Source organism: Urtica dioica, chromosome 8 (assembly GCF_054948205.1).
Source record: "Urtica dioica subsp. dioica isolate 48M chromosome 8, U.dioica_male_clone48M_v1_H2, whole genome shotgun sequence".
Taxonomy (NCBI): domain Eukaryota; kingdom Viridiplantae; phylum Streptophyta; class Magnoliopsida; order Rosales; family Urticaceae; genus Urtica; species Urtica dioica.
The window spans coordinates 10,494,227-10,517,030 of NC_142763.1; the positions used below are offsets into that span (position 1 = coordinate 10,494,227).

Here is a 22,804-nt window from a genome sequence, read left to right on the forward strand (position 1 = left end):
TGTATCATTTAAGCACCGTTACGACACACTAATCAAGGTCGCTATAATGATCATAGTGAGATCTGGTCTAAATTCTGAAGTGATCACGGACTTCTAGGTTGTATTACTGAGTTCTTTGACTCATTCGGTAATGCCTACTTGTAGATGCCTAAATACGTATGTCTCGGGAATTCAAATATGATCCGAGCGGAAAATGATTCACAAATACGAATCCAGCATTCTTGAAAGAAGGTCAATGTTCACTCATCTAAGAGTTGATTCCATAACCAATTGACTACGCGCATTTTCGTAGTAAGTACATATAAAAAAAAATCTTTTGTTGGAGAAGTAACGATACTTAGGGCTCATATATATCGAGAAATGTATAAGCATAAATATATGTAACTGAACTCCTCTTATGGTATTGTTTTTATTCTGGTTGCCTTATATTAGATCTGTTGTTGTTGAATGATTTTAAGTATCCTGATAATTATTGTTTACACTAAAGATTAGCGATCGTTCGCATTTTCTTCTATTCCGCATTTCTAAACATATTGTAGGGTTAAGATATTGGTACCCAATAAGAAGTATTGAAACGATCGTATGAGAACCGTAATTAACTCCTAGTGGAAGTAATTTACCCAACAATCGGTATTGGAGCGATTGTTTGTATCTAATACCATAACTTGTACTTCACCAACAGTTGGTATTAGAGCGATTGTTTGTATTTAATATCAACGTGTTTTTCCATCAATTGGTATTAGAGCTAGAGTTAGATTCTCCCAATTTACCATTTGACTCAAGAATCATGATTTTCGATTTACAACCTTTATCAAAATATAAGAGATATGTTTGATCATTCAAAGCTAAAATTATTCAAGAACATGTTCGTAATTATCAAAATAAAGTTAGATTCATTGGTTCGATGAAATATGGACTATGTTCATAATATTCTATATGGGAATATTTTATTTACTTTGATCAGTTATAAATTAAAAAAATTTATTGGATTTGTTTTATGATTGAAAATCCTACTTTATAAGGATATCAAATAAATTTGTTCTGATTTGTTGTGAATCCTCTTTTTAAAGAACTCTTGTTTTTTTAAATAAAAGATTTTGTGTTCTGAAATAAAATATTTGAATTTTTAAAGGTTTATAAAAGATTCAAAGTCTATATTCATTGTCATAACTAAATACTCTTTCTTAGGTTATAGCCATATTTAAGGTTTTATTTTGTTTATTTCCGGATTTCTTTTTAGAGAAATTAATATTGAAAAATCGGTATTTATGGAAAGTGGGTATTTCAAGAATTTTTATGTCATCAAACTTTTTTAAGCTTAAAAGTGTTTTTCTTAATGGAAAAAGAGTTTAAGGCCCACACTTAAAAGAGTCCGTATCGAAGCGGACTCTATTGCAGAAGCTGAACTCAAGGCTGTCCAGATGGCCTTGCTCTTGGCTAGATTCCGAAACATCAGGCGTTTGGAGATAGAGGGTGATAACAAAATCGTCATGGACAGCTTGGCGGGATCGAAAGACAGCCCTTTTTAGTCTGTTATTCCTTTGTTTAATTCAACTTTAGAATTAGCAAAAGAGTTTGTTGATGTTAAGTTCTTGTGGTGTAGTAGGACATTAAATGGAGTTGCATAGCCTTTGTAAATGGGTTGTGAATTCTGAAGTTTTTGGGTTTTGTGAGTCAGGGGAGGTTCCGCCCCCTGTGCGGAACGCTTTGACGTTTGATCTTGTTGAATGAATTCCCCCCCCCCCCCCCCCCAGCTCTTCTTACGAATGAGCTAAGAGTTCCTGGGGGTGGTCTGTTTCAAAAAAAAAAAAAAAGTAATAGGAGATTTTTCACATAAAAAATAAAAATAAAAAAAGAACAATCATCACGTTTAAAAAGAGGTCAATTTATAATTTTGACTACAGAAAAAATAAATAACGGTATTATATATATGTAGTAGTACCATTAGACAATATCATCGTTTATGACTTATTGTTCTAAAAAAATTAATTTTGTTATATGTTGGTTAGCTAGCAAGGTTATTTGCACGTATGATAATTATTAAATCAGCGTTTGCCTTTTCACGTGCAGAAAAATCACTAACAATACGGATCCATGTATAACATATAGATGTATAAGGAATGTACACATATGTTGCAAGATTGTTGTTTAATATTTGATTATACTAAAAATAGTGCTTTGGAACAGATATAGTTTTTTTTTTTTTTTTTTTTCCAAAGAAAGTGTATCGTCAATTAATTAACTAGACTAATAACAGACTATACTATACCTAACTAAAAGAAGAGACTTTAATGTGTATATTGTTTCCCAAATGCGAAACAAAGCTTGAGAGAGTAGTTGGAAAATGAAACAAAATATTAAGCCAAAATGTACATTAAAAAACTTCAGCGAAAGCAAAGGTAGTTAGGGTTTTGTAGGCAATAAGTTGGGTCATGCAGATATCACCCTCTCATCATTACCAACTAAAAATATTTTTTTTTTATTTTCTTATGTATATATTTATTTCTCTCTCTTATCTTCTCGTCTCTCAAGTATACTCTCTAACAGAAAAAGTAAAAGGAGGAGAATAAAGTTTTGTTACATAAAAGGAAATTTATTCTCAAAAGGGGGAAATTTTTTCAATTTAGGATGAATAACGTAGCACCATTTCAGACTTGTTCATAAGCATAAAATCAAAGAGTTAGATTTAGGAAAAACGTGACATGCGACATATATAAAGTAGTTGGAAAAACTTAATACCAATTCGTCTATATATAGTCGGGGTTAAAGTTATAAATTTCAAGCCTTCAATATAATATATATGTTTCCTTCTGTGAACTTTTCTTACGCGGTTTTTTTTTTTTTTTTTTTTTCCGTTTCGGGTTCAAGAGTTCGAGAGTAGTTGAGACATGAAATATATAAAATTAATCCCCAAGCGAGTGAAAAACTTAAAGGTAGTTAAAGTATAACGCCACACTTTTAGGTCATGCAATATAGTCCTGCTATCACTTTCTGATTTTAATTATTTTTTAAATGATAATTTGTATACCCTTGAATACTTAATTGACAAAGGATAGAGGGTGTTATTTATATTTAATTCGTTAATAAAATCAGTCTTTCATGCCATGCTTATAGTTCACCTACCAATATCATATGGCAATTTAAGAGGTTAATGTATATTATGATTTCTTTTTAATTTGTTTGTTTCTCTATTTTCTGATTTTCGCTATGTACTTTTGGTTTTGAAAGTGGGGTCTACAATACATAGAGTGATTCGAAGATTTATCATTCTTGTATGTACACACAAACACACACCGTAGGCACATATATATATATTATATATACATACATACACATATATATATATGTATATACATACGCATATATATACTCATTTACATATATATATATGGAGGTCTTCCTTTGTATTTTCTGCTGCCTATATATTCTGCTTGTTATTCCAACCTGCCTATGCTTTTATTACTTGCTTCCTTCAACCAAAAGAGGTAGCAAAGTTTTTCATTACCAAAAAAAAAAAAAAATGCGTATATAATTAGGGTTAGCTAGTGGTAGATAATATTCTCATTGATTTATTTATTGCAGGTGATATGTACATGCTTATGCAAAACATGATGGAAAGTCTTAGACCTCTCGTGGGATCAAAAGGGTGGGACTTTTGTGTCCTATGGAAATTAAGTGAAGACCAAAGGTTATATATAAATCAATCAAGTAGAGAAATATATATGATTAAAATGTTATATTTGTGACATTATTGATGGCGTCTTATTGTTACAGATTTGTTGAGTGGATGAATTGTTGTTGTGGTGGGGCTGAAACCTCACAAGAAGCGAATAATAACAATAATTGTGGAGATGAAGAACTTCTTTTCCCAGTTTCGCCACTCATTCCATGCAGAGACACCATGTTTCAACACCCAAGAACCAACTCTTGTGACCTTCTTTTCCAATTGCCAACTTCCATGCCTTTGGACTCTGGGTATGTATTTACTATAAATTCATTTCACTTATTAAGTACCATTATTAGCATGCAGATAATGATTTTGTATCATAACTTGACTTTTTCTTTTTTCCTCTCCAAATGAACAGAATTTATGCACAGACGTTGATATCAAACCAGCCCAGTTGGCTAAACTCTTCTAGTGTCACAGGCTCCCATTTTCTTGAGGTTACTTCTATCTAGTAAATAATTAATTATAACGATATTTATTGTAGATAAAGGAATTTACTAACTTAATAGTAATATTGCAGGAATGTAGTGGGACCAGGGTTTTGATTCCAATGGCAGGAGGGTTGGTTGAGCTTTTCGTTAACAAGCAAGTATGTTCACAGTCAGTCACACACATTCGTGAATATGAATTACATGTTTCAAACTAATTAATACATATTTATTTTATTTCACAGATACCAGAAGACCCAAACGTGATTGATTTCGTAACGTCGCAATGCAACATATCACCGCCACTACTCGATCATCATCAAAACGACGCAACGACGGCAAGCTTCATCATCGACATGAACGATCAAATAATCCAATCGTCGAGAGCGTTCGTCATGAACGACGAGTCGGACAAAATAGTGGACCCCACAACAGAGACAGCGACAGCAGAGAAGCCACCGGTGTCGCCGGCGACGGCGTTCGAGGGGCTGAACCTGTCGCCGTACGACATCCCAGTGCAGTTCGGGGCGAGAAACGAGGCGTCGTTTTTGGAGGCGGAGGACAAGGGAGCGAAGAGAGGGCAAGAACGGTCGAACTCGATGTCGGATTGCAGCGACGAGGAAGACAACGAAGGGAATAAGCAGCACGGAAGCAGAAAGTCGTCGTCGGGGAAAGGGCCGCAGAGCAAAAACCTTGTCGCTGAAAGGAAGCGCAGAAAGAAGCTCAACGAGAGGCTCTACACTCTTAGGTCTTTAGTTCCGAATATTTCCAAGGTAATTAAACCAACTTCATCTCATTGTTTTTATCACTATTTTCACTATATATGTACTTGCCATTAACATAGAAAATAATTACTCCTAAATATTTTATAAAACTCGGATTTAGAAATTTACTTGTTTTATGACTATTTTCACTAAATGTTAAAAAAAATAGCTCGATTTTTATTTATTCGTTGTTGAGGGCTTTGAAAAAATAATCTGAAAATCATAAATCAGACCAAAATGATTGTTACTAATCTAGTCCCCCCTTTTTTTTTTAATCTTAAATTCGTTCTTAATAAACAGTCCAGTTCATATTGCTATATTGAAACTGATGTATAGGTCGGATTGCGGACTTGTTCCGAGACTTCATTTTGTCAATAATTTTTTGTTTAACTTTAGTGCATTTGAACTTAATATTTGGTGCTGAATATATCGAGTTTGAGTTAAATATATTAATTTTCAGCATGTTTTTTTTTTTCATCACAACTAATGATAATTTATTTAATTTAGATGTTTTTTAGTTAAACTATTAAAATAAAAATTATCGTGTCTTAAACGGTTAAAGCTAGAACAAACGGTCAAAATGGATTTATTGCTCCATAATTTTGTTTTCTTATTGGGGTGGTCTCAATTTATCCAAACCATTTAAAACGATCCGGTCGTCCCATTTGATACCACATAGATGTGCTCATATTTCGTAACTTAAAGAATCTTAATTGTTATTTAAACTTGGATCATCCGTACACATTGTTTATATTTTTTTTTTGTTGACGAATAGTTGGATAGGGCTTCGATTCTTCGTGACGCAATAGAGTACGTGAAGGACTTGAAAAGACAAGAAAAAGAGCTTCAAGATGAGCTCGAGGAACTTTCCGTGATCGACGGAGCAAACGGAAAAAGAAACAATCCCAAGTCTGAGATTTTGAATTTTGGGGCCGATTCCGAGTCCCCTAACATTTATTCCTTTGAAGCATCGGGTAACAATGAGATAACCGCATCGAAACAAAACCTCGACTCTGATACCACTGCGAATGACAAGGCGCCACAAATGGAGGTAGAGTTTGGTAGTAAATAAATATATAAATTCTAAAGGCAATACTCAATTATGTTTACTAAATACTTTTTTGTTTATTTAATATGATTTATATATAGCCCCAAGTTGAAGTGGCTCAAATAGATGGGAATGAGTTCTATGTGAAGGTGTTTTGTGAGCACAAGCCCGGGAGATTCGTGAGGCTATTGGAGGCTCTGAACTCTTTGGGACTAGAAGTCACTAATGCCAATGTCACCACCTTCAGAAACCTTGTGTCTAACGTTCTCAAAGTCGAGGTATGTTCCTTTGGTTAACTCTTATTTCTTGTGAAACAAGTTATTATTATTATTATTGCTTTGGTTTTTAATTTGTCAAGTTATGAGTTTTGACGTAGACATGGTAGTTTATAATTAGATATCTTGTTTTAAGCTGTGTTTGAGTTTTTGTGTGAGAGAGAGAGAGAGAGAGAGAGAGAGAGAGATGATTCTCTTTTATTATTAATATGACATTTGTAGTTATTTGGTAGAGGGTAAAAAGAAAAAGGGTGAAGGTTTTGGAGGTATTGTGAAATTATCGGACTCAGCATTTTTAATTCTTCCAATTTTAAAAGAAAAAATATTGTTTTGTGCAAATATACTTCTAAATAATTCATAGATCTATCATTTTTCTCTCATCTATATCAAACACAACTAAAAAATATTTAATCATTTCTTTTCTTTTTTATTCCTTTCTCCTTCTTCTGTACTATGGTTTCATTAAATAAGTAATAATACTTATTAGAAAAAAGCGAGTGACCAGATTGATATGTAACTTAGTTTGCTATTGATAGCAAAGTAATCAAATAACCTTCAAAATCTTTAAAATAGTCTTATTTTTACCTATCATCAGTGAAATCATAAAACGTGGTTATTTGCTTTTTTTTTTTTTTTTTGTAAAATGTAACAACTAGTTATCAATATCTTACTTATTATAATGGGATATGAAATCAATTTCATTTGTTTTTATTCTTGTTTCTTGGGTGGCAGAAGAAGGATAGTAAAATGGTAGTCCAAGCTGATAACTTGAGGGATATCTTGTTGGAGTTCACAAGGAATCCATCAAGAGGATTGTGTGACATGTCTAAACCCCCTGAAAATGGAAATGGAAGTCTCCTTGACTATCAACAACACCTTCATCACCAACAAACCTACTGATTATTTATTTATTTATAATTTCACATCATTGATGTTTCTCTCTAATTATTCAGTACACCTTAACTAATATCTGTTGACAATCATTATTCTATTAGTTTGTTTTCGGTCTTAATTTTCTTTAATTAGTTATTGATATGTATATGCTGGTAAGACGTCATTTTAGGCTTTACTGGTGCGAAATGACTTACTAGCCTTCTTTCTGAGAAGAAATTACACATATACCTCTAACTTTCAAATATTCGATAAATATCTTATTTTTAAATTTAAGATGATATTGCCTTATTTTAAATGAAACTGTAAACGGAAAATTAAATGAAACTATAACATTGAGAAAAGAAAAAGTCATATAAAACTAGGCTTTTGATTGGTAGGGATGATAGAAAATTGAATGGATGGAGTAACAAGGAGGGAAGAGAAAGAAAAAGAAAATTGTGAATTATAAATTTTTAAAAAGTTGATTGGTATAATGTGATGAAATATTAGAATCCATTCATTTGTTTGTTTGGTATAAACTAAAATAGAGAGGAATGGTTGATATTTTGTGTACTTAAATTACTAAATTGCTATTATTTTTGCAATAATAATTATAGTATTAAATTATATATATGTAATTGCCATTATTTTGTATTATTTACTTTCATTTTTTTGTTTCCGTCTTTCTCGATCTTTCTAAATTGAGAGAGATAGTTTTTTTGTGGGTGCCACGGAAAGCTTCAATCCTTTCATTTTGTTTTCCCTCCTCTCTACCAAACAACACAATAAATTTATTTTCATAGTAAAATCCCTTCATATTAATCAATCCTTCCACTTTCCAAATAAGAATGAGAAGTGATCTATTGTTAGCTTATGTAATTTGCACTCTCTTTCAGATGACAAATGAGACAGTTAAGGTTACGGATCTAGAGAGAGCGGCATCGGTGGGGGCATAAGGTTAATTTAAGTATAATCAATTTATCATTTTATTATCTTTAAAATTATATATGAAAAAATTATGTAGGCGATTAACAGTTTCATTAAACTACAATTTGATGTGTATATATATATATATATATATATATATATATATATGTGTGTGTGTCATGATCACACGCGTTACCGTGTCATATATAATTCAATTTCGCCATCTGATTTAAAAAAAATAATAAATTTAATATCACCATAGCATATATTTATATATATATATATATATATATATGTCATGATCACACACATTACCGTGTCATATATAATTCAATTTCGCCATCTGATTTAAAAAAAAAATAATAATAAAAATATCACCATAGCATTCTACAGCCAATCTAGTGTGTTACAAAAAATTCTTATGGTCATAAAAGTATTTTACATCTTCTTGATAGCCATTTAACACAAACCAATGTACTGCTCTTTTTTTCCCTATCCACCAACGGATATAGCTACCAATAGTTAAAAATAGACCGACAGTTAAAAAAAATTCACTTTAAACCATTATATTTTCTTTACAGCGGTAGTGAAATTTGAGCAAACAGAAAAGCGAAAAAGGTTACAAACAAAACCCAATTTCCCAAGCCTTTGCTCAACAAGCAATCACTGGAGTTCCGGGCCACCGTAACCTGTGGTGGTGCGCCAGATGGCGAACCGTTCGGTACAATATCTTCCGTGGAATTACGAGATCGCCCCACTTCGATCCCGAACCTCATTCCTCCGAGGCAATGACTAACGATGCCGCATATGAACCAATATTTCCTCGCCTCAGTCAACTCGATTCTGTCGTTCCCGGTCGTGTGCATCGACAAAACTACCCCGCTCGAGTCGCACGATCTGTACGTGCTTTCGCCTACCTCGAACACGTTGTGTTGCCCTTCAACATACTTGAAAACTATACACACACCCCAAAAAATAAAATAAAAAACTTTGTAACACATGATTTTGCTATGTCTAAATGGATTTTCAAGTGTGAAGGGGCTCATGAAGGGGCTCGGGTGCTTCGCCTTCGGGGTTGTCATCGGTATTTTGCTCCGAGTCTTCAATCTCTGGTCCTAACGGAATGTACTCCGGTGCAACTTGCTCGTCGAGACATCTCGATGAGAATGCCTTGTCCTGCGAGTCTCGCGACAACGCCGGCGAGATGGAAGAAACTCGTCTCATTCGCTCCATTTGTGCGTCTTGATCGCCTTGTACGGGTGCGGGGAGAGCTTCCTCTCGGATGGCGTCGTTCTCTTGGACTTGGCGGGCTCGGGCCCGAGTGTTGAATGCGACGCTTCCTGCCGAAAGAAATGAGAATTGTTTTGGACGAAAGGGGCAACAGTGTAGTAAAACGAGAGTTTATAGTTAATTTTGTGGAAAAGTAAAGTTTGAGATGGTTTGTGACAAGAGCTAGAGTTCAGGGGATTCATGTACCTAATCTCTTAACTAATTAATCACAAAATATCATTAAAAAATATTTTCAATAACATTTGTTATCATAGTCTTGGATAAAATAACTCGTATTTAATAATACAAAAACATTAACAAATCATTACACGTTTGAAATAATCTGATAACGAACTAAGAAGTTATAAGAAGAAAAAGCCAAAGAGATCAAAATAACGGCAAATCATCAACGAAATAAAGAAGAACTCACACAACAAACTCAATAATAAAACGGCATTAATCATGAAATACGTGATAGAAGGAAAAAAAAAAAAAAACCAAGCGTAAGTCATGCATGTTTTTCAAATTTTCAAACCAAATCCTTGGTCTCGTGATAAAAATTTGCATATTTAAGAAACTTCACGTCAGCTTCGAGCCTTGCCATAATCTCGGGTTTCAAGCTCACGTAGGCCTCAATTCCACCGCCGCGTTTGGAGTCAAAAAAGCTAATTTCGTTGTCGTAATTCAACGCCGCCGCGCTGACCCACGCAGGCTCGCCCCACCCAAAGTCGGCGTTGTAAAGAGGAAATCTGCAGAGACTGTTGAAGCTATACTCGAGAAACTCGCCGCCTTCCATCTCTACCCTCCTCATTTCTTCCACCACACGCTTCAGATTCGGGTCCTCCCCGGATTCCCTCATCTTTTCGAGAAACTCCTTGTCAACTTTCCTTATCTCCTCTCTTATCCTCTTCGCGACTTCTCCGCCATCGGCGACGACGCTGCCGCGGATGATCGTGAACGCATCGCGGTGGATGTTTCCGAAGGAGCTCATCGGGAGCGGCGGGTCGAGCTTCTGTCGGATATTCACCGGGTGGGCCAACATGACTACCCGCTCTCTCTCTTCCTCGGCCCCGTCCTCACTCGCCGAGAGAAGGCGAGAGAGTATGAAAACCGACAATGCCTCGACCCGGGAGACCCAGCTACCGTACTTTGCCCTAATCGCCTCGATCGCCGGAGCGTCGAATGAGAACATCTGCAACTTGACCTGGGTCGTGATCGATAAGGTGGGGTCCAGAACCAGCTCGTCCCGAGGAGGGAAGAGCTCCGCCGACGCGAAAACTGGCTTCTCGATGGCGGTTGAGCCGCCCCGGGATAAGGCGGCCAAGGACTTGATGAAGCTGATGAGAGAGAGACCATCGCCGAGCTGATGGGAGACGCAGATTCCGACGGCCACGCCTCCGCCGGAGAACATGTTGAGTCGGATTCCGGCGGCGAACTCGTTCATCTTGTTGACTTCGAACGGAAGGAACTTCGAGAGCTCGCTAGGGTTAGGGTTTTTTATTACCTCGGAGAGCTCGTGAGGGCTCACGACTCGGGCCTCGGAGAAGAAGATTCCCTCGTCATTGCAGTCGACGAACCGGTCTTTTCTGACGCGGCCGGCGAGCGGGTAATACAAGGCTAGGGCGTCAGAGAGAGCCTTCTTTATTCGGTTCGATATCTCGCTGATCCCAGGCTCGTCGGCTCGGTCGTTTTTCAACTCGTAGAAATAGATTAGAGGACTGTACATTTTGGGAGATATTTGGTCGAGATAAGAGAGTGTGTAGCGGCGAAGATGGTCAGGTGTTTCCGACGACGGTTTGATGATCTCTTCCGAGGTTACTTCCACTTCAATCTTCATTTCTATCGAAACTCTAATATTTGTATTCCGTAACTTCGAGGTGGTATGTATATCTTCTGAATTACTTTGGTTTTTCTATAAATATTACGCTACCATGCCCACATATAGATTTGATTGAAGACGGATATTATAATAAATGAATCTTTGAAGTTTTGTAAAAGGAATTATTTAGCAACTTTGTAGAGCAACTCTTTTCCTTTTTTGTAATTTTTTGTTTTTTTGTTTTTTTCGTCTTAAAGTTTGAAATAAGTATTTGTCGTCGTTTATCTGATTAAGATATCTAACTTTCACGTGGTATTTATTTCTTGGTGTAGAAACTGTCTATTAATTACTAAATATATGTGTGGGCGGGGTGGGTTTTGGAAAGAATTGTAGGTATGTGGATAGGATTGATTAATACTCTGTGAGTGTGCTCATATGACTGTAAGCAAGCTATCAATTTGAGATAAGGTATCGATTGCCAATGCCATCTTTAACACTCCTCTTCGTCGGTTCATTTAATTAATATTGGATTTTGGGTTTAATTTGGTCTTTTAGCTGATTGTTAATAGTAATTATTGACTGATACATGATTTTCTCAAGAAAATGGGTAATGTGATTATGTATAACAAAATTGGTATTTCAATCTATAAATAAAAAAACGTAGATTTGCTCATCCATATATCTACATTTTCCACTTGACGGAATATTTAAAAGCTATAAAAATAAAATATTTAAGTTAAGGTATTTACTTAGAAATGCTAAACATTAGTGTATAAGTCTATAATGCCAAAAAAATAGATATGTTTCCTCGAGTCCAGGCCGGACCCACCTGCAAGGAAACTAAAGCAAAAGCTTGCCCACTTTCTAAAGGGTGTGCACTTATTCGGTACACTACAAGCTATACTTTAAGGATTATTTACAGCAATGCCCCTTGAACTCCTGCACGTGTAACACTATGGCCCATCAATTTGAAAACCGTACACAGCCAACCCTAAAATCTTGCATCGTAACAAACATAGTCCTTCCGTCACATATTCTTGACGGACGTTGAGTGTGTGGTCACGTTTTTAGCACGTGACAAAGTAAAGTATAAAAAATGCCCCTATCGTTAAAGAGAAGTTAAAAAAAACTTTAGTTCATCTTCTTCTTCAATCTTCTTCTTGGAACTCGTCTGCAACTAGAGTCTTCGAGAGAAATACTTCCAGCAAGAGTTGTTTTGGCAGAGAGAGCATGCGGTGCAGAGTCCCCAGCACTCGACGCTGTGATCGTCTTCTCTGATCTTACAGAAGTGTCGAGAACTGACGGAGAGGGAAACGAATCGGGTTTTGATCGGCGGGTTGTTGTTTCCGTTGACTATTTTGCCGAAGCAAGTCAACTCTCCGGTGAGCTCCGAAATGGCGCAAAGAGAGGATTTGGAAGCGGCGAGCGAAGAGTGATGAGATTTCGGTCGGGATTCTCGGACTAGTACGGCCCTTTGATCGCGCACAAGTGGGACTTCCCGGCAGCGATGGCGGAGTTCGCAGTGGCTCTGAACTCCCGAGGGACAAGGAGATCGTCGGAGGCTTCGGTACGGGGTCCAGCAGAATGCTTGAGAGGTGTTCGACGAAATGCCGTAGAGAAAACCTTCACCGCCGGAGAGCGTGAACATGGCGGGGATTTCGTTGAGGTTTTGATCGGGGTCCAGCAAAACGCCTAAGACATTTTCGACGACACCGCTGAAAACAATAATAAAAGAACGATATAAAATAAATAAGAAAATGAAAAAATAGAGTCGTTGGGTTGCCCAGAGACGCGTCCGAATCCAGAGGGGCGGCGGAGGAAACTAGATCTGGAGCTCTAGGTTAAGTTTAGAGAGATAGAGCCACCAGGGGACATGCACTTCGCATCCCTTTGGGCTGTTTAAAATTTAAAATTTTAACTCAAAACTAGTTGATAATGTGAAAAATGAATGATTTAAAATAATGATTTTAAAAATGAATGATTTAAAAAAATGATTTAAAAATGAATGAATGATTTTTTATGTTCATATTACTTCTATACAATGTAGACAATTTTAATGTTCATTCTACAGCAACCGAACGAATAAACCCTTTCAAAGTTTTGTAATTACATGTATGCCACTCTAAATGAATACGAAAATAACCCTGAAAGCTTAATAAATTACAAAAGAACCGTAAACATTAATAAAATTACATTTAAAGCCATTTGCTGTCTGGAATTCTCTAAATGTCCGCTGAAAACATCAGATATTTTAGGAAAGTTTTTTCTCTTTCGAGTCTAGACTCCAGACTATATATATATTATATGCACCACCAAAGAAATCAGCCCCACCTTACCTTCTGCTCTTCGTCTCCAAACTGCGATCAAAATTAGGACCAACATGTAATTATATGACGGTTATGACCACACCTTTTTTATTCTATTTTCTGTGCTGAATTTTGTTTACGTTTGAACATCCACACATAAGATTATTTATCACTTACTACTACATAAACAACTTAATTTCAATAAGTTCAAGTTCAGCTCATCAGATTATTTTCAAGTTATTACTATGTAAGTACTAACTTGCACAATATAAAAAATTTCAAGTTAGCAACAAATTTCGTGTACCAACCCATACGATAGTTCAAAAAAGGATCAGTATCTTAGAAAAATAAAATAAAACAAGGCTCTGGAAAATCGGAAAAATAAATAATTTATGATACCTGATGTTGCTGTTTACATCATTTTCGCCTCCATGATCTATTTCCTATGACTTAAGCCTTAGCCTTGGCGCTTCAAATATTCTTTATTCCTTTCTATACATCCTGAGAAGAAGCATATGGTAAATCTGGATTATATACCAAACTCAAACTGTCCATTGTCGTTAGCAATATTATCTCTTAATAAATTATAAAATAAAATAAAAAGCTATGATATCCGCTGATCAGAATCGAACCTCTACCGAGTCACTTGGGGAGGCGTATCAACCAACTCAGGCAACATATCAAGCAAGCGATCCATCTCATTTGGCAATTCGGCTTTCGCTCGATTAGTCTTTCCTCCTATAACCACCGATGTTCCGTCTTGTAAAGCCCATATCTTTTTTTTTTTGTTCACCCAAAAAGAAAGAAAAAAAAAGTCAGTGAAACCACTATTTCCCCCCAAGAGCTCATACAGAGACAGAAAATTCACCTGTGAGTGAGACAAATAGCTGATGCAAGTGGTAAGCATCAGAGCACCAAAGCCAGCATATACAACCGGGACACCCGGGTCAGTCTAAAAAACAGAAGAAAGAAAGAAAACCATGTTTAAGTTTAAAGTGAACACAATAAGTCATGTAACATCACATTAATTATAACGAGTTTTTTTTTTTTTTTTTTTTTTTTTTTTTTTTTTTTTTTTTTTTTTTTTACCTTTAAGTCGAGGCCGGTACTCCCTATAGCATCTTCTATAACAATCTTACTTCCATTAATCTCGATGGGAAGATTGGAATTTGGTCTACGAATCCCGGCGAAATTTCCGTCCTGGTCGTACAACACCACGGATTGTAGATCGCGTAAAAGCATTGATCTGAGTGGCACAAAACAAGTACGATTACTTAAAAAAAACTTGGTATTTTTCTTAACTTTTTTTTTAGCAGCGAGAGAAACATGTAAACTTACATTCCCTTAACATCAGGAGCGTTGAGATCACCGATGGGTAAAATGGTCCCATAGAGCTTCTTGTCTCCGTTTATCTTTAGCGGTGCTACGGCCAAGTTGAACGGTCCTTGATCATCCTTAACTATTTGTAGCGCCGAAATACTCCAATCGGTCTGGTATATGGTGATCCCAGCGTACCTTAGAGGGTCGTTCACGCTGATCGTTTTCCTTAGCACCTCCTTACCGTTGAGATCAAACAGAGAAAGGTCGGTGTGAAACTGCGAAACCTGGTACATGAATGAAAAAGAAAAAAGGGTACACAGATCAAAGTCAATTATTTATTTGTTTATATATATATTTATTGACAAAGAGAATCTATGATTAAGCTGTTGGATGATAGCAGTAATTAGCTTATGAGTCAAGTTATCTCATGTGTACTGATGTTATAAATAGCGTACGCAAGCATAAGTCTCGCATTCCATTGTTTATCTTCTTCTTTCAAACTCTCGTTGAACTAAGTGTGATCCGTATTTCTTTGCTTGGGTTTCAAGAAATCTCTGTTTTCTTTTCTTAACCCTATTGAAGCAATTTTCCCATACAACATAAATCTATTACCAACCTCTCCAGTGGGGAAGTAATCCATGTAGAATCTGTTGACGTGGACTTCGGTGTTGAAAGCGTCGCTAGGACTGGAGAGAAATCCAGTCGGGCCCAACACGTCTCCCATGACGAAATTGAGTCCCTGTGGCACATTCACCGAGCCTTTGAAGCTCCCAGAGGCGCTCAGAGTACCGCCCGCCATTATGAGCAACATCGCTAAGTGCACTCCGATCGGAGCAAGCCGACCCGAAAGTCCTTTGAACGCGTACAAACACGGCCCCTTCACAAATACCTGTATAGTTTTATAGACTTTCTATTTTATCATCCAGGTCGATTAATGGGATTGGTAAATAAAAAAGGCGAGAATCTATTTGAATAAAACCTCGTATCCGGATCCCATGAGAATGACGCCTAAATCTCGTATGGAGGCTCTCTGCAAAGTTTCGGAAAATTCCTGCTTACGGATAACCTCGGAAGAATGCTGAAAGTTCCATCTGATTATATATGAAGGACCGTCGATTATATATCTACCGTTATGGATTGCTAGAGTATTTCAAAGGAGAGAGAGAGAGAGAGAGAGAGAGAGAGAGAGAGAGAGAGACCTTCGAGCGACTTTGACGAGGGGTATTTGGGTGGTGTAAGTGCAGGCCATGAGAGAAGCACCGAGGAGGACGAGAGTGGTGAGGAAAATGGGGGACGAGAACATGTGGTCGAACCCAAACGGAAGAATCCATCTCCACGTGAAGAATCCGAAAGCCGGATTGTCTTCCGAGTACTTTTCGAAGTAGAAATTCGGCGCCTCTCCTTGTTCAACACCAGTTCCTGTTTCAAGATAAAGTTTTGATTTGAGCCCACATTCTCTGATAAGATTTAATGAAAAAAAAAAACCCGAAAGGTTAAGCTTTTAAATAAGCAATAAAAGAAGTAAATTGATAATTTTTCTCAGCTCAAGTCCTTCAAATTCCCAAATTGAAGAAGAGAATTAGTACATTCTCTCGTCTCAAATTCTTGAATTTCCCCATCTGAAGAAGAGAATCAGTACAATTTCTCAGCTCAAATTCTTGAATTTCCCATATTGAAGAAGAGAATTGGTACATTTTCTCAGCAGACCAAATCCTTAAAATTCCGAAATTGAAGCGTTCAAACGAGCTCCAAAAGAAGAGCATTATAAAATTTCCCAATAATGTTTTATCTAATTTGAACAGATTAAGAAATAAAAGAAAAAGCTCGAAAAATCACTACCAAGCAAGAAATACGTACGTGCTCTTTCTTAACCTAATCTTAGCTAAGAACTTCCAAAACCCAAATTGAAATGTTGAGTGAGAGGATAAACGACAAACCGAGAGCCATGAGAGCAGCGCCGAAGAACATCTCTCCAATTGCCAGAGGAAGATTAGAAAGAAGAGATAAAATCTTCCTTGGAAGTCTCTTCGCAGCTCTCAAAACTCCGTTTTTGTTCGCGCTCTTCTTTCCCTCGCCCGGAGCTTCCCCGTCTCCGTCCAATCCCTCCTCCGACAATGGCGGCGGAGATTCCTCGGACAGCAAGATCTTGTTCCTGTTCGTCGCGCTCGTAATTTGGCTGCTTCTTCGAGAGCTCTTAAGCCCGCAGATGGTGGTGGTGGTGGTCGTCGTCTTTCTGATGCGATGAATATTGAACGGCGTGGCTCCTGCGGGGCTGCATAGAGAGAAGGCGGTTTTGGGGGACATGAATTTGTGGAGCGATGGTTTGAGAGTCGCTGAGTGGATTAGTGACTCCATTGATGGTAGATTCTTTTCCCCCCCGAAGCTATGAACTGATGATTATTTCAGACTTCATGGGGTGTGTAAAGAAAGATGATGTAACGACTTAACGACCATATACGTGTCCTTTTAGTTTATCCTAAATTCCGGGTTTTTATTTGTTTTATTTTTTTTTATTTTAAGGTTTTGATCTTTATTAAAAAAAAAAATTTATACGGACGTCAATGTTTCAAGATTTCAATTTAGCTAGTTACACCTTAGTAAACCTGGTCATTTGGAATGATAAAGCGTGGAAGGAATTATTCCTTCCGTTGACCAGCGGAAATCAGTGGAAATGGTACGGAAATGTTCCTTCCAGTGGTTTCCGCTGATTTCAACATCTGTTCTATTCTTTTATTTTTTAACCCCTGATTTTTTTTTCTCCTATAAATATCACCCTTATTCACATTATTTCCTCACAACTTTCTCATATAATTTCTTCAAATACTCTCTTCAACTACTCTAACTCTAATACAATATTAATATATACTTGTTTTATTATAAACTTTCTAATTTAATTTTCATATATAATTATAGTATATAGTGTTAATATATAAATTTAGTAAAGATTGTCGTTTTATCCACTTTTTTTTTGTTCTTCTTCATATATAGTTTGTAATATAATTTTAATATGTAATTTTCATATATAAATTTAGAATATAGTTTGAAAGATTTTATGAGTTTAAAAACTAAATTACTCTCAATGATTTTAAGCTGGTATGGCCCGGCTTGAAAAACAATAAGGCCGAATTAAGCTTGTTTAAGGGAATTACATGGGCTTGAGCCCTCACACCCTGAAAAAAAGTCAAGCCTATCTCAACCATTTTAGAATAGACTATAAAATATTCTTTTTTAAAATAAAATATTCTTTTTTAAAATAAAATATATACTTATACATAAAAACACTTCTTCTTCTTTTATTTTTTTTGTAAGAATAATTTTTATTTATAAAACATGTTTTTAGACTTTGATTTAAGTTTATTATTGATGATATAATTTTTAAGATTAAACAAAATATATTGTAAGGATTGAAAGTGAATATTACGCTTTGAGCTTTTTTTTTAGATTTTTTAAAGTTCGGGCTCAAGCCCGTACCTCATCCCCAAAGGCCATAGTCGTAGTCCAAAGTTAGGTTTTATATCACTCTTCGGGATCAACCGCCCATAAAAGAGTATGGGCCATGCTTGAGTCTGGGCCTCCACTTGCCTTGAGAAAGAGCACGAGCCATGTTCATCCTCATGCTTGAGCTTTTTTTTTATATAAATTTTTTCAAGATCGGACTCAAGCCCGAACATCATCCCCAAGAACCATAGTCTTAGTCCCAAGTTAGGTCTTATGTCACTCATCGGGCTCAACCGCCTATAAAAGAGCACGGGCCATGCTTGAGTCTAAGCCTCCACTTGGCTTAAGAAAGAGCACGGGCCATGCTCATCCATAGGCTTGAGCTTTTTATACAAATTTTTAAAGCTCGGACTCAAGCCCGAACATCATCACCAAGAACCATAGTCTTAGTCCCAAGTTGGGCCTTATGTTACTCCTCGATCTCAACCCCCCATAAAAGAGCATGGGCCATGCTTCAATCTGGGCCTCCACTTGGCTTGAGAAAGAGTACGGGCCATATGCTCATCCCCATGCCTGAGTTTTTATTGAATAAATTTTTTAAAGCTCGGACTCAAACCCGAACCTCATCCCCAAGAACCATAGTGTCACGACCCGCGAGCGACAGCTCGCCCACGAGCCGCGACCGATCAACTCTCATATTTTTCATATTAAACAATAGATCATAATACTTTTATATATTCAAATAGTTTGCGAAAATCCGGGGAAATTTTTCGCTTTTATAACTTAGAGTCTTATAGCGACTCCTATACAATACGTTCCGGAACGTTTTAACAAAAGAGACTAACCCCCGGTTAAGAAACCCCATAGCCCATAGGTCAAGGCAATACGTGCTCGGTCTCGGTCTTCGATCTCGTTTCCCGCTTACAAGCTTTTCCCTTATCTACATTACCAAGGGTCATAAAACTATGAGTCGATTGACTCAGTAAGTGGGAGTCTAACTTAGGAAAAGAAAAACAACTAATGCCATGTGACGTGCAAATAAACACATAAAAATGCAGAATGCAAATGCATATGATTCAAGAGCATGCCTAACGCGGGGCCTCGCTCTACGCTATCACTTGCCATTCCACAAGGTTATACAACATCCACTGCTATAACCCTTGGAATGACAAGAAGCCAACCTCAGACTTCGAGCAGTAGTCATCAGTGGCTTAGAGTTTTAAGACTGTCTGGGATCCACTAGTGGTACCATCTTCGTCTGGGCGCCGGCGCTACGTGCCGTCATGACAAAGCAAATGGGCTCGCCGTGGCGACCTTTCCCATTGCAAGAACGGGGTGCTCTTGGCAGCTCCCGGGGAGTACTCAGCGCCACTAGGACCGTCTTAGTCCTAAACACGAGTCGTGACTCGTGGGTACCACCGACAACATTATTTATTGTTTGGATACTCTAACTTATAGAGTATACAACTAATTACAAACAGGAGAGCGTATCGGGATTAATCCCGAAAGAATTATGGTTTCCCTTTCATGCTCGTTAAGTGTTTTAGATTGAAGACTCAGGACGTGACTCCTGGTACTTCTACCCTCGGCTCGAATCCGAGAGTCCAACTTGCTCTCCTGTCACCTCAGATCTAGCCAAACTCTATGGTTAGCAGAGGGATCTAACTACAACAAAACAACAACGTGGCTGGTTCAAGTTAGCGTTTGAACCTATGGGTAAAAACCCAACTAAAATTTTCCATAAAGAGTGGCCGAAGCCTTAATATTCAGTGTTTGTGTCTTTTAAGGTTTTTTCCTACTCTTTATTATTATAACACATAAATGCACGTAAACAGGATTATTCCCTTGGTAAGTAGTTGACTTATGTCTCCACACTTACCTGGAACAGCTCGACAGAAAGTTCGACAACTTCCAGCGATGTCTTGCTTTTCACGTTCTCCGGAATACTTGACGCTTGTCGAAACGTCAAAGGAAGAGTAAATCGAGTTTTAACATCGATAACACTTTCCTTGAAACTTCAAATTCCTGCTTCGTTGCCTTTGACTCTGTCGGTTCCCGCTCGCCCGTCTAATTCTGTAATCCCTTTCGCGGAATTCGATAACTAGTCACATTCATGATTCCAAGCTCACATAAATTCCGAAATCAAAACTAAATTTCTCGAGACAACTCAACGAGCCCGAAACATACCCTATTCCCGGACCTAAGCAAGTCACACAACCAAACAACTCCGGAGACACAACGAGCAATCCTACAACCAAACGAGCACAAACACTCGTATCCATATTCAAACACAAGGCACATCATATTCTCATCGATACCAAACATACACAACAATTTCACAAACTCGACTCAAGTCCCCGATTCAAACACATAAACAAAATTTGCACATGATCGGACTGGTTTGAACAGCGACTGGAAAATGCATCATAACTCGAGCTATACAACTCGAAATCCAACGATTCCAGTTTAAGAACGTAACTAACTTCCGTACCTTTCTAACGATATATTATAAGCCTACATATGACCAGAAAAGCTATCTCAAAAACAGCCCGCAATATTGGGTCGCTGTTCTGGAATTCAGCAGTTCACAGCTTTGAATACCAGATTTCAAAAATTCATAACTCTTTCAATACTCCACGGATTATTACGTTCTTGGTCATTTTAGAAAGCTCATAACATCTATTATCCAGGAAAAATACTAGCAAACATAAACGCATAACAGATCGGACTGCCCACGTCCGTTTTATCACCCTGTCCGAAACATATTCATTTTCGTCCAAAATCAAACCCAATCCAAGAAATTCGTTTTCAATCACCAAATTCATCTCATAATCATCACCAATCAAGCTCAATGAACAATCAAAACCAACCAAAAACTCAGATTTCATCTCGGATCAAAAACCCCCAATGTTTGACTCTATGAACCCTAGAATCAAATCAAACCAAGGAGATGAAATCCTCACCTCAAGCCGTGATATTAGCTTCCCCGGTGAGCGACCACGCCTTCCCCGGTGTTTTCCCTTGCTCCGGCGTCACCGTGGCTCTCGGCGACTTCGTCTTTCTTCTCAGGTGGCGCGCGCGGAGGAGAGCTCGGCTGGAGGATGATGACGCTCGACGAGGAGAAAGGAAGAAGAGGTTGAGGTCGGGTGCAAGTGAAGAGGATCGGTGATGATGGCCGAGCAAGCTTTTGTTGCTTGTAATTTTTTTTTTCTTTGTTACTCTTTGCAGGTGGCTCGCGCGAATGAAGAAGGAGAAGAAGAGAAGAACGCAGAAGAAAAAGGAAAGAAGAAAGAGAAAAAAGGGGGTACGTGGCCGAATAGGAGAGGAGAAAAGAAGAGGATAAGATCGTCACGTGGCAGCACTCCATTGGGCCACCTATCTCCTGAAATAACCCCTCTTAAATCTTTTTCTTTCACTCTCGTCCTTCACTTTGTTGCACTTAAGTCCTTTCCAATTAAATCCTCTCAAACTCGTCCTTAAAAATAAATCTTGAAAAATAACCGAGAATTTCTTATTAATTCTCGTCATCTTAAATATATTTAAGGGACTTCGGAATTTATTTTCACTCTTGAGATTTCAAATCCCCAACTGTGTTCCGAATAATTTTATTCGGAAAATAATATCGAGTTTACTCGAATATCCTTATTCCGAAATTTCATCATCCTTAAATATATTTATTATTATTATTTTTCTTTCAAGATATTTAAAAATTAAGGACGCCTCATGTGCAACAAGAATTTGATTCAAAATAAACTCGTTTATTTTATTCAAATTCTTAACTCGAGCGTTACAAAAGTTCGTATATTACAATCCCTACCCCCTTAGAAGAGTTTCGTCCTCGAAACTTAGAACAAGGCAGGGTATTTCTTTTGCATCTCGCTCTCAAGCTCCCAAGTAGCTTCTTCTGCGGAGTGTTTCTTCCACAGTACTTTGACTAGAGGTATAGTCTTATTCCTCAAGACTTTCTCCTTGCGATCTAAGATTGCAACGGCTGGTTCTTCATATCTGACGTCAGGAGAAATCTCAACCTCTTGATCTTGTAGTACATGTGAAGGATCAGACAAGTATTTCCGCAACATCGATACGTGAAACACATCATGAAGATTTGACATAGATGGCGGTAGGGCTAGGCGATACGCTGCCTTGCCTACTCGTTCCAGAATCTCAAAAGGTCCAACAAATCTCGGGCTGAGTTTCCCTTTCTTCCCGAATCTCATGACACCACGCATTGGAGAGACTTTCAAAAAGACTTTCTCTCCTGCCTCAAACTCTAGAGGTCTTCTACGCTTATCTGCGTAGCTCTTCTGACGACTTTGTGCGGTCTTCATTCGGGCTTGAATTTTCTTGATCGTTTCGGTGGTCCACTCGAGCAATTCAGGCCCGATGAACTCGCTCTCACCAGCTTCATCCCAATGAACTGGAGAGCGACACTTTCGCCCATAAAGTGCTTCATAAGGTGCCATCCCAATCGTCGATTGATAACTGTTGTTGTACGAAAACTCGACCAAGGGAAGATAACGACTCCACGAGCCGTGGAACTCCAAAACACACGCTCGGAGCATATCTTCTAACACTTGGATCGTGCGTTCACTCTGACCGTCAGTTTGGGG

The 22,804-nt window shown here is 37.6% G+C and overlaps 3 protein-coding genes and 1 long non-coding RNA gene across 6 annotated transcripts; 1 reads left to right on the forward strand and 3 right to left on the reverse strand.

Annotated features, from left to right (window-relative positions):
- The first annotated feature begins 3,587 nt into the window (after positions 1-3,587).
- LOC149387987 (transcription factor ABORTED MICROSPORES-like) lies at positions 3,588-7,142 on the forward strand. Its single transcript, XM_089622303.1, has 8 exons — positions 3,588-3,688; positions 3,775-3,975; positions 4,086-4,164; positions 4,248-4,316; positions 4,401-4,928; positions 5,695-5,970; positions 6,069-6,245; positions 6,975-7,142. The coding sequence occupies exons 1-8, from the start codon at positions 3,588-3,590 to the stop codon at positions 7,140-7,142; spliced, it is 1,599 nt and encodes a 532-aa protein (XP_089478429.1).
- Positions 7,143-9,262: 2,120 nt separating this feature from the next.
- On the reverse strand, positions 9,263-11,148 carry LOC149387988 (limonoid 21-O-acetyltransferse-like). The gene is made up of 2 exons (XM_089622304.1): positions 9,847-11,148; positions 9,263-9,382 (listed from the first exon to the last, which is right to left on the reverse strand). The coding sequence occupies exons 1-2, from the start codon at positions 11,146-11,148 to the stop codon at positions 9,263-9,265; spliced, it is 1,422 nt and encodes a 473-aa protein (XP_089478430.1).
- Positions 11,149-13,253: 2,105 nt separating this feature from the next.
- Positions 13,254-17,214, reverse strand: LOC149387989 (cytochrome c biogenesis protein CCS1, chloroplastic-like). 3 transcript variants are annotated; one of them, XM_089623716.1, is made up of 10 exons: positions 16,694-17,211; positions 15,956-16,175; positions 15,736-15,847; positions 15,373-15,645; positions 14,775-15,040; positions 14,526-14,682; positions 14,305-14,388; positions 14,075-14,211; positions 13,836-13,937; positions 13,254-13,487 (listed from the first exon to the last, which is right to left on the reverse strand). In XM_089623716.1, the coding sequence occupies exons 1-9, from the start codon at positions 17,109-17,111 to the stop codon at positions 13,919-13,921; spliced, it is 1,686 nt and encodes a 561-aa protein (XP_089479842.1). In that variant the 5' UTR covers positions 17,112-17,211; the 3' UTR covers positions 13,254-13,487; positions 13,836-13,918. The 3 variants fall into 3 exon arrangements, with proteins under 3 accessions (XP_089479842.1, XP_089479843.1, XP_089479844.1); XM_089623717.1 differs by having other exon boundaries at positions 14,069-14,211; XM_089623718.1 differs by lacking the exons at positions 13,254-13,487; positions 13,836-13,937 and having other exon boundaries at positions 14,071-14,211; positions 14,576-14,682; positions 16,694-17,214.
- Positions 17,215-18,838: 1,624 nt separating this feature from the next.
- LOC149387990 (uncharacterized) lies at positions 18,839-21,451 on the reverse strand. Its single transcript, XR_016300964.1, has 3 exons — positions 21,158-21,451; positions 20,074-20,267; positions 18,839-19,134 (listed from the first exon to the last, which is right to left on the reverse strand). It is a non-coding gene; the product is annotated as an uncharacterized LOC149387990 (long non-coding RNA).
- Positions 21,452-22,804: the final 1,353 nt, after the last annotated feature.

Coding starts and splice junctions, on each gene's coding strand:
- LOC149387988 (XM_089622304.1), bottom strand. CDS start 11,148: ATGAAGATTGAAGTGGAAGTAACCTCGGAAGAGATCATCAAACCGTCG. Junction 9,383..9,846: donor ATCACGAGACCAAGGATTTG/GTTTGAAAATTT, acceptor TTCTTTCGGCAG/GAAGCGTCGCATTCAACACT.
- LOC149387987 (XM_089622303.1), top strand. CDS start 3,588: ATGTACATGCTTATGCAAAACATGATGGAAAGTCTTAGACCTCTCGTG. Junction 4,929..5,694: donor TAGTTCCGAATATTTCCAAG/GTAATTAAACCA, acceptor GTTGACGAATAG/TTGGATAGGGCTTCGATTCT. Junction 5,971..6,068: donor ACAAGGCGCCACAAATGGAG/GTAGAGTTTGGT, acceptor ATTTATATATAG/CCCCAAGTTGAAGTGGCTCA.
- LOC149387989 (XM_089623716.1), bottom strand. CDS start 17,111: ATGGAGTCACTAATCCACTCAGCGACTCTCAAACCATCGCTCCACAAA. Junction 15,646..15,735: donor TCATGGGATCCGGATACGAG/GTTTTATTCAAA, acceptor AAAACTATACAG/GTATTTGTGAAGGGGCCGTG. Junction 14,212..14,304: donor GCTATTTGTCTCACTCACAG/GTGAATTTTCTG, acceptor AAAAAAAAAAAG/ATATGGGCTTTACAAGACGG.